This window comes from Stegodyphus dumicola, chromosome X1, assembly GCF_044657685.1.
Source record: "Stegodyphus dumicola isolate Sdum_Otavi_A_Nest chromosome X1, ASM4465768v1".
NCBI classification, from domain to species: Eukaryota; Metazoa; Arthropoda; class Arachnida; order Araneae; family Eresidae; genus Stegodyphus; species Stegodyphus dumicola.
In genome coordinates this window covers 29,634,336-29,652,778 of record NC_140780.1, presented here as the reverse complement: position 1 = coordinate 29,652,778, position 18,443 = coordinate 29,634,336, and the positions used below count along the sequence as shown (strand labels likewise).

Below are 18,443 nucleotides of genomic sequence, written 5' to 3'. Positions count from 1 at the left end.
GTGGCAATACACAAATCCACCATCACTTCAAAAGTACTGCAGAAATGCACATTTTCTTGATCCAAAGTAGGATAGCAAGCAAGTTTTTCTCCAGCTCCCAAATCATTTAGCTCATGCTAGTCAAATCCCTTATGAACAGAATCATCTTTACTTTCAAAATCTTAATCATTGGGGTCAATTTCATAGTCACCAAAATTGTATTCCTGTATTTTCAAAGAGGACGATTCTTTGAAAAATGGCACTGGGAGTTCTATTGTGAGAGGCACTGGGCATACAGCTGATGATATAAATTAGGATACTGTATTTTACATTTGTTTTTCTTATTATATCCTGATGTTTTCACTATATAAAAGTAACAATCACTTGAGTGGTCTTTGGGCTGCCACCAACTCTTAGGTGTACAAAATGGAAACACATCCATAAACTGTCGACACATTGCTTGCACACTTTGTGAGAAGCCCATGATTTATCTTGATCACCTATTTTAACTTTAAAATAGGCATGCTGACAAACGTACTGATTTTATCCTTTGACTGGAATGTTACAACTGCCATATATCATATGATCCATGTTCAATGCCATGGAAAGTGGTCGCATTCAAACAAGATGTAAAGATAAAACTTGATGTGGTTAGAAGAAAACAAACTACAGTTTTGAAATCAACATGCCTATTTAACTCTAAAACAACTCAAAAATCAAAGCAACAGAAATTGTGTTACAAATTGTTCCCCAGTAAATTTATATGCATACATATGTTGCACTGTAAACTTTTCAATGGTATAATAGAACACAATTTTTTTGGCCTTTAGTACTCTAGGGTTAAAAAATAAATTCCCTCCTCTAATGATTTCGAACATTAATTTTCAATGCTTTTGAAAACAGCCTGCTGATAATTAAAAAAAATAATATATTTTTATTACTCTGCCTCAGAAAAAGAAGCTCAGGTCAGAAAATAGAAAGTCTCCCCCTCCCCATTTGAATTTATTCATCACGAAAAAAGTTTAGTAATCTGCATTTTATTTTTGAACATCTTATTTTTATGGATGTTAACATGAGGAAAAAACATATGCTACAATTTTTAATTTGGTATCTACATTTATTGCATTTGTGTGTTCTCTACATTGTCCCTGAATGAAAGTGTTGCAACTGCTGAAACTACAAAATCGTAAGATACATGAAAATCCCAAACATAAGAAAAAATACTAATCCTACTATATTCTACGATTTCATATCATTAAAACTACAGCACAATTTCTACCAATTTAATAAATAATTTTAAGTGCACAAGTTTACTTTTGAGTGATTTCATTTTATCTGTGCCATTAATACTTATAATTGTAATGAATTGGTGATAGAAAGGAGACAAACCGCTTTGTAGAACAGTCAGCTTCAGTAATACCCCATCTCAAATCCACTTCATTTATCTTCACGCATATAGATGATGCTCTTTTCTTTAATTCTGGAATCACATAACGAATCAGCATATCTCTTTCAGCATGCATGTCTTTAAATGTCGAAGAGATGAAAATACGGACCGTATGCCATCTAAAATATAAAAGATGAGTTAAGTTAGAGGTCAAAACAAATAACAAAGGATATTGAAATAGAAAACATAATGTAGAAAACTTCCCTGTAAAATATGTTTAAAATAATCAATGATTGAAATAATATAAAAACTGTTATTTTCTGTTAGGAGTCACTGAAAAATGCAACCAAATCATGAAATGTCAATTTTTTTCATAATGGCAACTAATTATAAGGCATCCATAATGTTTAAACTATCATAATAATACTAGAGATGAAATCAGATGCTATAGACAAAGTCAAGTAAAACAAATGTTTCTTATATATCAGACGGAAGACAAAAAATTTTCTAAATCTTGGATGAATAAATAATGCAGTTTCCTGATACAAAAATTCAAGGCTAATAATAAATTTTGCATATAAAAAGCAAATTTTGTTATGCAAAAACACTGAGATAATTCTAAGCTTTCAGACATGTTTCACAGAAAGTACAGGTAGCTCTGCTACAACACGGCATCCCATAATACAGTTTCACTAAAACACAATTCATAAATTACAAGAACCCTGCAACAACATGGCATCTTGTAATACGTTTTTGCTATAACACAATTCATTAATTGCGAGAACCCTCCTATAACACAGTTTCGTTCTAATACGATTAAGAAAAATTGCCCAAGAAATCCAAAGAAATTTAACAATCTCTGAGCAAAGTTTTTCTATATTCAGCAAAGCACCCACAGAGTCATTTAACATATAAGAATCCTTGTTTCGTAAGTCCTGCTACCTGTTTACCATTTTGTCTTCCGTAAGAACAAATGCCCTCAGAGACACGAGCCACATGGAAAGCGACAGTTGAATTCTTATGAATTGAATTCAGTTGAATTCTGCATCTTCCTGGACTGAAAACAAAAGTGTCTCACACTGTTGGTCGGCAGTCTGCATCAAGCCACGGTGTGTTAAAGAATAACTTTTCTATCTTTAAGATATCAAGTTTCAGTGCCAAAACATGTCTAATAAAGATAAAAAAACAACGTTTAAGAGGAAATTTATTTCTTTAATAGTGAATATACAAATCTTGGATTGTCTTTTAAAAGGAGAAAAGGCATCTCACATTGGAAAAAACATCTTAACCTGAATGAAGCAGCAGTCCAGACTATTAAAAAAAATGAAAAAGAAATAAAAAGTGCAGTTGCTGCAGGATCTTCCACATCTGCAAAACATGCAGCTCGCCCCCAGGCACCAATAATTGAAAAGATGGAAAAGGCACTCAGCATTTGTACTGATGATAGCTGTCAAAAAAGAATTTTGTTGGATCATTAAACAAAAAGCACTCAAAATTTACAAGCACCTTTAAAAACATGGAGAATCCTTTGCCAACCCAGATTTTGTGCCAAGTAAAGGTTGGTTCGAAAATTTCAGAAATGCAATTCTACAGCATAACAATTCAAGGAGAATCCATATCAGATGATTATGAAGCTGCTAAGACCCATCCCAAAAAAATTCAAAATATTATAGAAGAGCAATGATACACAGCAGATCAAGTTTTCAATGCTGATGAAATGCCGAGCTTCGGTGGGAAAAAATGCCCAGTAGAACCTTTATACCGAAAACAGAAAAAACTGCACCCAGATTTTAAGGTGTCTAAAGATCGTTTAATGCTACTTTTGTGCAGTAATGAGTCCGGGGAATTCATGTCAAAACCCTTGTTGGTTTATACAATTTTAAATTTTCGTGCACTTAAAAGGCATACATAAAAACACCTTACCGGAATATCGGTAAGAAAATCTAAGAGCCTGTGTAACTGGAAATTCATTTAAAGATTGGTTTTTAATTGTGTTGTGCCACATGTTGAACGTAATTTAAGGCTGAAAAATGTGAGCTTCAAGGCGCTATTACTAAAGACAATGCTCCATGTCACACACAAGATTTGAATCAAGGTATTATTTATACCTTTAAAACATATTACATAAGAAGAGCATTACAGTGCATTTTAAATGTAATCAAATAAAAACCAATTACTGTAATGAGAGCTTGGAAGAAATTTTCAATCAAGCACTGTATCAACATCATATCTTTGTCGCTGAAACAGCTGAGAGCATCAATGTTAAATGCATGTTGGAAGAAGATATAGCCCTCTTCAGTTAAAATAGAAAACGTGTGAATCACCAGAAAATGAAATTGGTGGCATATTAGAACTTGGTAAATCAATTGGAGGCGAAGGTTTTGTGGATATGGCTATTGAGGACGTTCAAGATTTATTAGCGGAAGAAGAAATTGATGAAGTAGATTTGATGGAAATGGCATCAAAGCTATAAATCAAATCGATTCTGAGGACACTAGCAATGATGAAGATTGTGCAGTTAATAATTTAACATTAAAAAATTAAAAGAAGGCCTAAGCTTAGCTGAAAAATTTCAAGTAATTTTTCTTGAATGCAGACCTTTCACTGAAAGAAGCCGAAAATTCAAAAGGGAGCTGCAAAACTATCTAGCTCAATATCAAGAAATTTAAAAGGACTTGGTAAGAACTAGCAAGCAAAGCAAAATTACTAATTTTTTAAAGAGGGAAGAAGATGCCAGAACTTCAAATGAAGAAAAATATTATTAAAATGAAAGCAAATTCATTCCACCGAGAAAACGTTCTCAGTTGATTATACTAAGCAATAACAACAAAGAAATTTATTAAAGTTGCATTAAATTAAAATATGTAATATTTTTTATGTTGTATATACATATATATTTTTAATAAAAATTGTTTATGAAGAATTCTTTTAAAAAATGTTTTTAATAAGTTTTGAAACATAACCTTCCTTTTTGGGGTCTCATACAACATGGCGTATTCTAGGAATCTATCTACTGTGTTAAAGAAGGTTACCAGTACTCATAAATGGATACTTACATGATACCTAGATATTCAAGATAAATGATGTGCATACCTTATTTAAAGAGAGTGCATTATTAAATGAAGAAAGCAATAGCAAACTCAAAAGCATTTAATGACATTTGTCATTAATAAACGATTATCTGGAATATTTGTGCTTCAGTTTTATAATGTAAACAGTTTTATAACATATAATGTTATTTGAAGAAAAGTGTTGCATTCTCACTTTTTTATCTTAGGCTGAAGAGGAATAACTGTATTTGTCTCAAGATGTTTATCAACAGTTAACTTCTTTGATTCACATTTGGAAATGTCTGTAAGGTTGTACTTTTCATCTATACCATCAATGTACAACAGCTGCTCCCCAGTAGATCTCTCAGCTATAAATCTGTAGGAACAAAACTATCTAATTAAGATGTATCTGATATTCATATTAAAATAAGTGAAAATATGCTTTAGAACTTTGTTTCTTCCATAAATATCTTAGAAATAACAATTAAAAAATAACACAGAGCAAATGACTGAAAAAGTTCAAAACATTTACCTTACTTTATGACATTTTGTATTCTTTGTCATTTAAAAAAAAATTATAATCTTAAATGTTAATCTAAGTTAAAAGAGCTTTTCTTTAACAAACTATTTTTTGTATTTATGCCAACTATGGAGAATAGATGTTTGGAACATATACCCCAAATACTACTGCTAAAATGAACGCTGCTTGTCATTTTCTATTGAAAGAAATGAAAGTTTTCTTCATTAAAAACCTGAGCCAGGTTATAAATAAAAAGTATTTTAAATTAAAATACAAAAATGACCTCATAAATTAATACATTATTCCCTCCAGTAAAGTAGAAATTTTGCTTAACATAAATTAAAGTAGAGACTAGTCAAGTTTTTAACCATAGATAAAATTAATCATGAACAGGAAAACAGACCTAACATAGCCTCAATGAAAAGAAATAATTTATTGCAAGAAAATTGCTACCTGTTTTGGGAAAATAAATATCCATCACAAAAATCAAATCCAGTTTTTCCTTAACTCGAGCAATATAAAAATATCCATTTTGAAATATTGACTTATATTGTATGTAAGATTTGTTTTTTTTTATAATAAGCATACAATGTCACAAACATAAAACAAACTATATGAATAACTTATTACTGCAGTTCATGGACAAAAGAACCTTTTTATAGCAAAAAGATATAAACACTTCACAAATAAGTGCATAGATACCATGCACATATACTTTATATGAACAGAAAATACATACCTCAGGATTACATAGATTAGTTAAGTCAGAAGATAAGAATGCAGTTCATATTTAAAGGTTTAAATAATAATTCGAATCATAAAGGAAATGAATTTAGTAAACTGTCAAAACTAGAATTAAACAGTAGAGGGGGGAATTTGCCTTTTCAAAAGTATGCTTTGAAAATTTAGAAACAGAAAAAATACACATATATTGCCCTACATCATAAAATTACAGACAAATGAAGAGATAACATTTAGAATATTAGATATTTTTAGTCATAAATTTGAAAAACTGATAATCCCAAGTAGCACACGACATTGGAAAGACGTTGCAAACTGGTCCGAGAGGTTGCAAAGTGGTTGTGGTAACTTTTACGATGTCTTTACAACGTTGGTAAAATGCAAAATATTCGCTGTTGCATCTTGGCAATTTGTTGACGTCACTGAAATGTCATGATATGACCGCTTTTAGACGTGGTCATTTTAGCATATTTTTCATAGTTTATCAGTGTTACTTTTAGAATGCAAAGAGACTAAATCCGCCCTTGCAAGAATCTGAAGTCCGCATAAGATTTATTTTGCAATGTTTCATTACTTTAAGGTAAATTCATCTAATGAAATATAAATTTAATATAAATACTTGAATTATTAAATTTATTGAGTACTAAAAATACATGCTAAATTATTGTTTAAAATTTGTCAAAATAATTAATACTTAAAATATTTGTTATAAATATTATAGCAAAATATTTAAAAATGAAACTAATCTATAAAGTAAGTTATTAAGTTATGCACTTTATACATTTTAAAAAATCATATTTCCGAAATCAATGCAAATCACGTTAGCAATTATTTCGCTACTGAAATATGACTTAATTTATTATTTTTGAAGTAAGGACAAATTTATTTGAATTAATATGCTGACATAATATGAAACATTTTACCGCATACAGAGCAAAAAGTACAATTTTCACGAATATATGATTGTGAAGATATAAAATGTTCACATCAAAATGAGAAAAACTGTGAACAAAAATACGAAATTCATTACCTATAAAAATTCTGATGAACTGTTTGTTATGTTTATACGCATTTAAAAATGCTTGGTTTAATCCTAGTATACAGTACACTCGGGATTTGGCGACACTGAAATTACAAACGTTTTAGCGAGGCTGATAAATATTTTTTTGTAAATATAATCATTATACAAACATTGTTCGTAATCCTATTCAGTTGAAATAATTCTTCTAGGCCATTTAAAAAAGATTATATTAAATTATCAGAACCGTCGATAGGTTTAATGCAATCTGTTTGAGTGATTGACATTCTTTACTGAATGATTACTTAAACAAACATCTGAGCTCCAGGCTTGCGAGCTTTGGCTAGCTGCCAAATTCGAATACGTTAGTTAACGGCTCAATAATTTCAGACTCCATCTTATTTTCAGAAATATTTTCTTCATGGTTTTGTAATTCACCGTTGGAATTAAATACTGGAGAGCTTCAATACAGCAAGAGATTGATGGATAAGAATATAATGATGGCAGTTTATTTTGAATTGAGGAGAAATCATCCTGGTAATGCTGAATTTCTGCTTATTATGATTGTGAGTATATGCTCTACAATGCAACGTGCTAAAATTGTCCATACAGTGAAATAGTGTTCTGTGTTTTTGTTTCATGTTTTCGGTAATTAAACTCCCATGGTGGTGTTTTCCAATCTTCAGTGATCCAGCAGTTCAATATTTTGATACACGGAATTGGTTATAACGTCCTAAGTGCTATATTGTATATCACTCATATTAAAACTAACAGGATGGGTGCTCAGACTTTCCGCATATGATCGGAAAAAAATAGTGTTATAGGATTAGTGTGAAATATTGTAATCTATAATTAAGTGATATTTAAGTGTGTAATATTAAAAAGCACTAAATATTTTTTAATTCATTGCAAATTGCAGTTTTATTACTTGTCATTTGGTAGCTATTCTTCCAAACACTGTGTAAGTCGAATTTTTTTAAAATATTCCTGTTATGTACGTCTATTAGATTATCTCAATAAATGAATGTTGGAAATTAGGTTTTATTCCTTATAAAATTTAAGTATATTCTATTTTCTTCGCTTACATTTTATGTGCATGTGGTAACAAAGAAATTCATAATAAAGCAAAAAGTTTCATCGTGTGCTATTTAACGAAAAGCTTACTTTAACGTACTTAGCTTACTATTGTATACTATATTTTTTTTACTAATTCTGTACAGTAGCAAAAGAAAAGTTACTGATTATAAAAAGTGTATGAAATGATCATTATAATCTACCACTATTTTAAAATGTAGAAACTAAAAGTAAGTAAATACATTTACATATGATCGAAAGACATGGTGTTAAGAAACATCAGCATTACCAGTAAATACTGCAATCCATAATTATTGCACTTTTCATTACTTACTATTTAAAAAGCGCATATAATTTTTTATTAATTGGACATTTTCCTTCTGTTACCTTCCTTCTGCTATTTATACTTTCAAACACTGCTAGTTCATGTTTTTTCTTAAACAGTGCTGTCATATATGTTGTTTGTTAGGTTATTATTTCATTTTAGATATGAATATGGGAAATTTTTTGTTTATTAGATTTAGGTATATTTTTATACGAAATATTTTTGATCACATTTATTAACTAATTTATACAGTCTTTCATTTGCATATCTTGGAGATATAGAAGTTAATGGTTCTATTTTATTACTATGAAATGCAAATAAATTTATACTTGAGTTCAGGTAAAATACTGATTATGTTACCTTACCCTTCCTAATTTATCATGACAGGGGCAATTTTCATTGTCTCTGAGCTTTAACAGAAATAAATGTGATAATACTGTTTTCAAAATTACTCTCACTTACATACTACAGGATTACGTAAAAAAAATGATGAAATCTTAAATAATCGTAACTTAGAATTTAAGTTATTTAAAAAATATAGTTTAAAGTACTGAAAATAATCAATAATCATGCATATTATCAATAATAATATGCATAATCAATAATTATTAATTATGCATATTTAGTCTAAAGAGGAAAAAAATTTATTATCTTCTGGTTTTCAGGAAATGATAAAATATTTAAACTTTAGAAAAATACAAGACAAAATACAAAATACAAAATTTAAAAAAAAAGAAAAAAAAAACATTAATTATTAAGCTTATTTTTCTGCATAAATCAATATGTAACACAAGGACGTCATAACGATGTTTTCACAACTGTTGCAGAAAGGTTGAATTCTGCGAACATTTAGGCGTCGTTAAGACGTCGTGATACGATGCTTTCACAACCAAAATATAACGCGAGAAAGACGCAATAACGACGTCTATTCAACATAAACCTCATCTGCAAAGACATAATAAAGACGTCTTTGCAACAATTGCAAAACGGTGGAGTTTCGCAGACATCTGGGTGTCTTAAAGATGACATATTGCAACGTTTTTGCAAAGGCATCCGCGACCAGTTTGCAACATCGTAACGACGTTGCCGTGCTACTTGGGATATGATTTAAGCCAAAAAATTAACTTTATTACTTTTGTTTATGATGATTGTACAGTCAGAAGATCAATGTGCATAATTTTTCTACATTAATTAACGCAAATAAATGAAAAAAATCAAATATATATGACATATAAAGCAAATGAATGCAACATTAAATATGACATAACTTATGCAATTATATCCAAAAGCTCTATTTTAATGCAAATAATGACTGACAGACAATATTTATAACGAAAAACAAATTATAATAAGATATAGCACGATTTTTCCTTCATTTATAAAAATCCTTAATTGATTAAAAAAAGGGATTATCCTGTTCCAGTTCTACAGACTGAATTGTTCAGATACAATACAAATCAATTTAAAGATAATTTTATTATACAAAAATGCTTTAACCCTTTGCGGCTCAGTGTTCCAATACATGGAACACCCAAATTGAATCACTTCTGAAACCTTTAAATTCAACCGTAAATAGATAAAAATGCCTTTATCATATACTTTGAACTTTTCTTTTTAAACAGTAGATAGCAGCATATCACAAGGATACACAGAATTTTCATTTATTATGTGTAATAAAAATCCACTTTTTTTCAAGTAATTTTCTCTATTTTTTTTTAATGATATAAAAAATTTTATTTGGAAAAAAAAATTAGGCATAATTTTGCTGGCTGTACTCCAAATTATTTGTTCTATATTTTTTTTAATCTTTCATACGAAAACCATACATAGAATCATTGAATGAAACCAGGTGTTCCATTAGCGGGAACACTGCGCCTTTAGCAATCTCGTGCTGTTACGAATCAGAACATCTGTGCTTAGGAGAGAACATCCGTTGTTTGCGTTTTCTTTTCCGTTGTTTTGGGGGGATGAATTCAAACAAAGCAGTATTGAGGGGTGAAGTGTGTTTTGTGTTATGAAAGCCCTAATATTGGCATCTCGAATTTTTTGGGAGTAGTTTTTAGGAGGGAATTTTATTAGTAGTTTGACTCATCTTAGACCTGCGCAAATTTTTTGCTGTCGCATTTTAGTCTCATTTCCATTTATTTTCAATAATTGTGTAGATATTTTTCATGTATGTATATATTATAGGCTTATTTTTCTTTATTGTTAACATTAATCATAGTTCATTTTTTTATTATTAAGTTTCCATAAATGGCGCGGAGAGGTCTAACTCTTTCCGAAGCGCTCTTTCCGAAAATTTGTAAATATTTTTGTATATAGGACTTGTGTATATAGATATTTATCTCATTTATCCGTATATATTCAAGAATATTGTGTATATCCAGGAAACCATGTATACAGCCATAATACAGATTTTTTCTTTCTTATACAAATGCTTCTACTCATTTTCGTGCTTCACTGCAATGCTCGCTTAGTCGCACTTTTTAAAACCTCTGGAAGCGCAGTGTTCCACCTCCTGGAACACCCACAGAATTAAAATGGTAAGTGCAATTTTTACAAAATTTTACCTGTATACTCCTTTAGGACTAAAGAGACTGCATACAACTTTTTTTGTTGACATTCCGATGTTAAGTATAGTGCGCCACAAAGGGTTAGCAGATTTTGAAAAAAATCGTAACTGTTTAAAAGGCAGTATTAAAATATGATGCAATAAAATGCAATTAATTTTCGTATCAGTGCACATTTTCTTATACACAATTTGCTTTGTAACTATTCAGTTTAAAATATTTTATTTCAGTTAAGTTAATGATGAAAAATCTACATTACTTGAGCAACTGAGCACTGTTGCCACAGAGATATACATCCTTGCCATCTCCCAAATCAATATTCTCGAAACTGAAACAATAAAACAAAATTATGCATTACAACGGCAGCATTTATTGGAGTATCATCATGAAGGCTGCAAAAGAAGTATACAGGTGCAGGTAAAAGAAACCCAGCACCTGTGCATTATAGTATGTATATAGTAGGTATTGATGGGCCTTGCTAACTATTTATCTCTAGCCCAGTTTTAAGGAAACACATCCCTGGGTGATCTGGGGGTAAGATGAAATCCATTAAGGAAAAAAATGTGCAGTTTTTGATTAAGCAAATTACACGCATTTTTCTCCCAATGTTTATGTACTGCTAAACAGAATTAAGAGACAAGGAAGTAAAATCAAAGGGATCTAATGCAAAACAAACCAACCTAAAATACCTCTAACAACTCAAATAAGATTATCAACAAGTTCTTGTGGTATCCATATTCACTCCTGCCTGAAAGAATGCACAAAATGAAGAAGACTGTGGCGATGGTTGACGTCCAACCAGTCATCCTTTTGTAATGCCTCAAGAATTTCAATCCCATTTAAATCTAGTAAATATAAGTCATCAGATTGCATAAAGCTGAAAGACTTCTGTCTTTCATGAAAAATCTGAGAATATTTTTATACTAAATTTAAACCGCTGAATGAAGTTAGAGAAATATAAAATTCTCAGATTTGAAATTCAGTATGCAGACAGCTTATAAGCCTCCGACATCAGCAGAGCTCTGCCGTAGCAGCCGGGTATGGGCTCGACGCTGGAGCGCCATCCATTTTCAGGGCTAGTTGCTTCAGCAGGTGAGTTGTTACACACTCCTTAGTGGATTCCGACTTCCATGGCCACCGTCCTGCTTTAAAAGCTTTCAATAAACTCCTGGTGTGGCCTCCTGGGACTCCAGGGAGTTGTTGCCTCTAGATGGGGGAAGGCATGGCACACATGCCTGCTTGCCTCTGTCAAACGTCAGGCGTCCCCGCCCTCCGTCACCTGTCTAGAGCAACCAACACCTTTCATGGGGTCTCATGGGCGTCTCGCATCGGGTGCCGTAACCCAGTGTTTGGTTCATCCCACAGCGCCAGTTCTGCTTACCAAAAGTGGCCCACTGGGCACTCTCATCCAATTGTCCGGGCTTCAGTCATGCAAGCCAAACTTCTCACCCATTTAAAGTTTGAGAATAGGTTGAGGTCGTTTCGGCCCCAAGGCCTCTAATCATTCGCTCTACCGGATGAGACTCAATCTCGAGCGCCAGCTATCCTGAGGGAAACTTCAGAGGGAGCCAGCTACTAGATGGTTCGATTAGTCGTTCGCCCCTAAGCCCGGATCTGACGATTGATTTGCACGTCAGAACCGCTACAGACCTCCGCCAGAGTTTCCTCTGGCCTCGTCCTGCCAGGGCATAGTTCACCATCTTTCGGGTCCCAACGTGTCCACTCATACTCCGCCCAACCGAGATAAATCGGACAGGATGGGTCGTTGGTGCTCCTTGGACGCACAAGCCCCAGGATCCCAAAGAGCATATCCTAACAACAGCAACACATGCATAGTTCCTTTGGTGTTCCTTCAGATGTTACATTCGTCATTGTTGTCAACAATCTCCCACATTCAATGATTAACCACTGTGAAGGTGGACATGCTGAAAACTTGTAATTTCAATAAATGTTTTTTTTAATCTCCTGTCTTGCATTGTCATTGGCCATTTACAATGCTTTTCTTTCCAAATGTTTTTACATTGGCAGTTTTCATCATATTTGTACCATTCCAACATCATTTATGATTTTTAAATGTGCTGATAAATTTGCACAGGAAAAGTAAATTGTGTTGCCATTTGAAAATTTCAGAATTTTTTCATTGTAACTGTAAGAGTTGTATTGTTTTAAACATTAAGTATAAAAGGAGGTGAAACTTGTTTTACAATTTTTCCCCCAAATCATCCACTTTTTGTTGTGTTATTTATACAAGAGGTTGCAGTCATCACCCGTTCGGTATGGATAAGGCATCTAATGGAACCTGTTTCATCCCTGGATGCAACAGTGGCTATAGAAATTTAATGCGCAAGAATAAAAACTTGGGAATAAAGAATCCAAGTCTATTTAGAGTTCCAAAGGTGAGCAGCATTTATAGTATGCCTGATCGCAATTTGATGAATTTATATAACTTGTCAGAACATCTGGATTGTTAGTAAATCAAAGAGTATGCTTACTACAGTAAGCTTAATAAAAACTAGTAAATTGGAAGTTGATTAAATATTGCACATAACTAGTGTGAATTTAACGTGCATTTGCATTTCATGCATAAAAGTAGGCAATCTTTAGAACCTTATGTGTAAAATACCCTTATACGTATTATATCATATAGAATACATAAAATCCTTATATGTATCATTTGACGCAATAGTATGCCTTATATGTATCTTTTGATATTATTATTTCATGCATAAAGCTAAGCTAGTTCTTACAAGCTTTTTTTGACAATGAAAGGCATTCATACATTGCATGCTGCGATTATGGTCCAAGCACAAGGTCGGTTATTACTATTCCGACAAATATATCATTATGAATGTAATAAATTCTCCCTGATTTGGAGATGATGAATGATTCAAAATGATTTATGTCATTAATGTCTCCAATTGAATCTTCTAATTGTAATGTTGATAAAAAAAACAATGTGAAGTGCCAAATCAAATGTTTAAAAAAAAAAAAAATTAGAAGTTTGATTGAAACTTCCGAATCTTTCCCAACACTACACTTCAGAATCAATTGCGATTAAATGAATTTTTAAATAGTTTTCAGGATATCCACGTCAGTTTGGACTACTAATTGCACAGGTACGTATAAATTCAGCAGCAGCACTTTCTAGCTACAAGCAAAATGAACAAGGGATTTGGGTTTGTTTAAGAAGGGCAAAGCTCTTGTGATCTACTTAAGGGAAGGAATACCTTCGTTGAGTAATTCTCTAAAGGAAAATGGCTCATATACATGTACTACATGGGGAAAACCATTAAAATGCCCTTGCAGACGGCCTGTTCACCTGGATTTTAACCCTGGAACAAACTGGCAGCGTTCAGTAGCTTTTACCATTTGGCCGGTGGTGGGCCAAAGAACAAGAATCTTGCAAATTGAACACAAATTTAACAAAGAGCCTCCTGTAGATCACCACTGTGTGTAACAGTATAAAACAATACTGTTAAGATTGTTTCAGGGTTGTTTATGTAATTATTGCTACATTTTTTTAATTAAATTTTCATTATTCATGTGAACTTGTTTCTTGCAGTTCAAGTCTTCAATGGTTGCAAAAGAGAGATTAAACTAAGAATAAAAAAGTAAATATATACTGCAAAAGAAAATGGACTTCCTTTTACACAGGTAATGATATTTTTTAAATACAGCCGCAAGCATATACTAGGTATTCTGACATTAAAATGGCAAATAAAAAAAAAAAAAAAAAAAAGATCTTTTCCAGTCAAAGGTAACTAACACATGCAAAACAATTTTTTGAAAAAGTTATATGTATTAATTTGAAACTTAACAACGAGAAAATATCAGCTCATTGTAACTGTAGTTAAATTTTTCTAAACATAAGAAATACATCTTTTACGTTACTAAATGGAATAGAATGATTTACTTTGAAAACTTATTGACTGCAATTAATTTGAAAAAAAAAAAAAAGAATACTTTTATAAGTAATGAGAGTAATATATAATTTAACCGTTGCCGATTGCTCAATGTCCGCATACATATCTTTTGGGTGAAAAGAGTTTGGCACATGTAGTTTTAAAACACAAAAGAACTACAGTATTTTTTTTTTTTTGGTTTAAATGTTGCATTTATTCATTAGAAATTAATTCAAAACACAAACAGGACAATAATTAAAGATATACTGTATTAGTTCGAATATATTTTTTACTGCCTCTGTTTTTTATATTTAATTATTATTATATTTTTTTATTTAATACAAAGAAGATAGTTAAGAGAACTATCATTCAGTTGCATTCAGAACACTTTACTGAATTTAAATCTGAATATTATTTAGGATTCTTGTCATACCAATGTGAAACATAATTCAGTCCTACTAAAATAACAAAGATGTAGAAATTTTTAACAAAAAACAATAAAAATATCAAAATTAAAACTGATTTTTTATTCATAAATAAGAATAACTCATGACACAATAGGAAATTTACTGACTGAAACACAAAATTCTATAACATTCACTAAAATTTTGCCATAGTTTATATCAAACTGTGTTAAGATATAAGCATTTTAAAAAACGAGAGAAGGGAAGCACCTAATTAAATTTACTTATATATACATTCACATATTATTGACAGTAATATGGTTATTTATCTAGGAGGGGAATTGAAAAAGATCTTCAAATTAATCTTTCATAAAAAGTACTACAATCTTTTAACCATGAAAGCTGCAAATGATATTTTATAATTTGAAGAATGAAATATAATCATTAGTGAAAAGAATCCAAAGTGTTTACATTTTGAATACACAAGAGACAACCCAGTGTCATCTAGTAATTGTGAAGACTTGTTCCATGATCCATGTAAATGAAGGAAATTTTAGCTCAGTTGTTAGATTTCTTACTGTAATTTCCGGAAGAAAGGCCCCATCAGCGTAAATGCCGCACTCGAGAAAAATGGCGGGAAAAAAATTAAAATTACACAGAAACGCCGCAATAGATTAAATTGCGCGTGACATCGTCGTGGGCCGTATAGATGCAAAAACTCAACCTATTTTCACTATCTGAATTAAAAAGATTTAGTAAATCCTGATCTAAGTCTTCCAGATCGTCACATTCATCCTCTTGGTTTACAGTCTCTTTATCTAAGGATATCATTTCAGCTTCCTTGAACCCTGCTATTATTGACGATTTTTCTACCGATTTCCACGCACTTCCTGCCCACTTTGCAATTTCTTCAAAAGATGCTCTACGCATCTCACCGCTTTTGGTTTACGTATGCAATACTTCACTCACCCTTCACTCCCACAGCTTTGAAGGATTTATTACCTGACAAATCTAATGGTTGTAAGATTTTTGTCAAACCACCAGGTATTATTGCTTCGGTCGTAGACAATTTTTGACATCTGGTTTTCACTGACTCAAAGAAATGATCACGCATGGAATCCATTATCAATAACCCCTTTGGTTGGAAAAAAGATCCCATACGACAATGCCAAACTTTTTGTAGCCACTCATGCATGATTGTTTCGCACATCTAGCCGTTCTCGTTTGCATAAATAATTACGTCGTTAGGAAAATCTCCCTTCGGAATAGTCTTTCGTGTAAAAATGATTATCGGCTTTAGCTCGTCACCGCTTGCGGCACAAGCTAACACATATGTAAATGACGTTCTTTCATGCCCCGTCATAAACACAGATACAGTTTTTGCACCAGTCTCATCAACAGTTCTGTTTGCAGGAGAGTCGAAAGCTAACGGCGTTTCATCCATATTTATTATCTGTGACCGAAGAAGGTTTTTTTGTCGATAATAGCTGTCACATATTTTAGAAAAGATGACTTTTTATCCTGCCGTTCCATTGGTAATTGTTACCCGACTGTTGTTCTAGTACGCACAGAAATATTTTTCTTTTCATAAATCTGCTACACCTCCTTTGAAATCATTTATGTTCATTCGTTTTGCTATAAATTTTGCTTGTAAGCGAATTTTTACATTTGAAATTGCCATTCCCTTTCCTCAGCACCCCAACATCCCGATCCGAATTAAAACCCCCAACATCCCGATTGAGTTTTTTCTCTTAACACTCGTAAATTTATGCGATCTGAGCTTGGTTTAAGGTCAACAGCCGCTTAGCAAGAGATGAACAAACTGTCCACATGGCAGTTTTCGTGTTTTTTCCATGTTGTATGATTCACAAATATTCTTTTAGCCATAGACAAAACAAAATTTGCCATAAATGATGTTTTCAAAAGGAGTGCTAGAAATGGATGATGTATTTAATAGGAAATAAAAATAAGTTCCTATAAAAAGATAATAGTATCTCATTAATTCTCTTACGAGTTTATCGATTTATTAGCATGACAGCATATTATGTCGCTATTTCTGGGATCATATTGCTTCACTTTTTATGAGAAACATTTTTTACATTGGTTTGCTGCCTCTAACAGCAGGTATTTTGTCTTCTTGTTGCTTTGTATTCCTTACTCTTCTATGCGATTTCAGAATATTGTCATTGGTTTTTGAAAAACTTGTAATATATTGCGCATTTAAATATTTGCTGAAAAATAATAAAACTAACCTAGATTTTCAAAATGGAAAAATGATTTGAATTGACTAGGCAGAAAAGTGATGATTTACTGGTTATGGATCCAGGACAATCTACTAGCATTAAGAATATTGAAAAGAAAAATTCTATACAGAAAATATAATGAAAGTTACTTATCGTTTGGATTTACTTGGAATGGAGATAAATGGACCCTAAACCTCAGTGTATTGTTTGTGGTGAACTAGTATCCAATGAAAGCATGAAACCACCATTTCTTAAAAGTATTCTTCAGTGTTTTGTTTGTGGTGAACTAGTATCCAATGAAAGCATGAAACCACCATTTCTTAAAAGACATCTTAAATCTAAGCATCCAGATTTAATGGATAAATTTGTAGAATAGTTTAACAGGAAATTAATAGAGCTCAAAATTAGTTAATAAGTAATGAAAGGTTTTGTTACTTTAAGTAAAAAACTCTCGAAGCTGGTTACCTAGTAAGCTTAAAAACTGCCAAGATTGGGCAGGGTCACACTATTGGAGAAAACCTTACAAGCAGCTAAAGATATTGCTTTAACATTATTCAGTGAAAAAGCTGCTGATGAACTTAATAATATTCTGTTATCAAATGATACAGAAGTCGACGAAATTCTAGACAGACAATTTTTAAATAAAAGAGACACTTATTCAAAAAATAAAATACAGTAAGTATTTTGCATTGCAATTGGATAAAAGTCCTGATAGAAAGAACTTTTTTCACATATTAATTTACATACGTTTTGAAGAAGATAAACGAATTCCTGAAGAGTATTTATTTTGCGAAGCTCTTCATGATAGAGCTTTGTAAGTGAAATTTTCTGTCTCAGAATGATATTCCTTGAAATAAGTGTGTTGCCATGTACAAGTAATGGAGCTCGGGCTTTAACAGGAAAACATTCCGGAGTGATTTCTCGAATAAAATATGTCGCACCCGAAACTAAATTTACTCACTGCTCATCGTGAAGGTTTAGTAGCCAAAACAATCTTTGAAAGCCTGAAAATTGTTAATTTTACTAAAAGCTGAGCTTTAAATAGAATATTTACGATTTTATACCAAGAGATGGGTCGTGAACGTGAAACTCTTTTGTTACATTTCAAAGTAAGATAGTTATCCAGAACCAAAGTTTTAAACTGTCTTTTTCAACTTCGATCAGAAATTCAAATTTTCCTCTGTGATTCAAAATTTGAATTGCACAAGTGTTTATTTAACGAATCATGGT

At 31.9% G+C, this 18,443-nt stretch overlaps 1 protein-coding gene and 1 pseudogene across 4 annotated transcripts in view; both read right to left on the bottom strand.

The window, feature by feature from the left end:
* Positions 1-18,443, bottom strand: part of LOC118199566 (telomerase protein component 1-like) — a 507,852-nt gene that overhangs the window by 262,974 nt on the left and 226,435 nt on the right. For all 4 annotated transcript variants that reach the window (XM_085808431.1, XM_085808432.1, XM_085808434.1 and 1 more), the window contains 3 exons: positions 10,924-10,992; positions 4,631-4,792; positions 1,369-1,545 (listed from right to left, as the gene is read on the bottom strand). In XM_085808431.1, coding sequence (XP_085664557.1) covers positions 1,369-1,545; positions 4,631-4,792; positions 10,924-10,992 — 408 coding nt within the window. The remainder of the gene's footprint in view (positions 1-1,368; positions 1,546-4,630; positions 4,793-10,923; positions 10,993-18,443) is intronic.
* On the bottom strand, positions 11,617-12,593 carry LOC146993116 (large subunit ribosomal RNA; annotated as a pseudogene; the record flags this gene model as incomplete).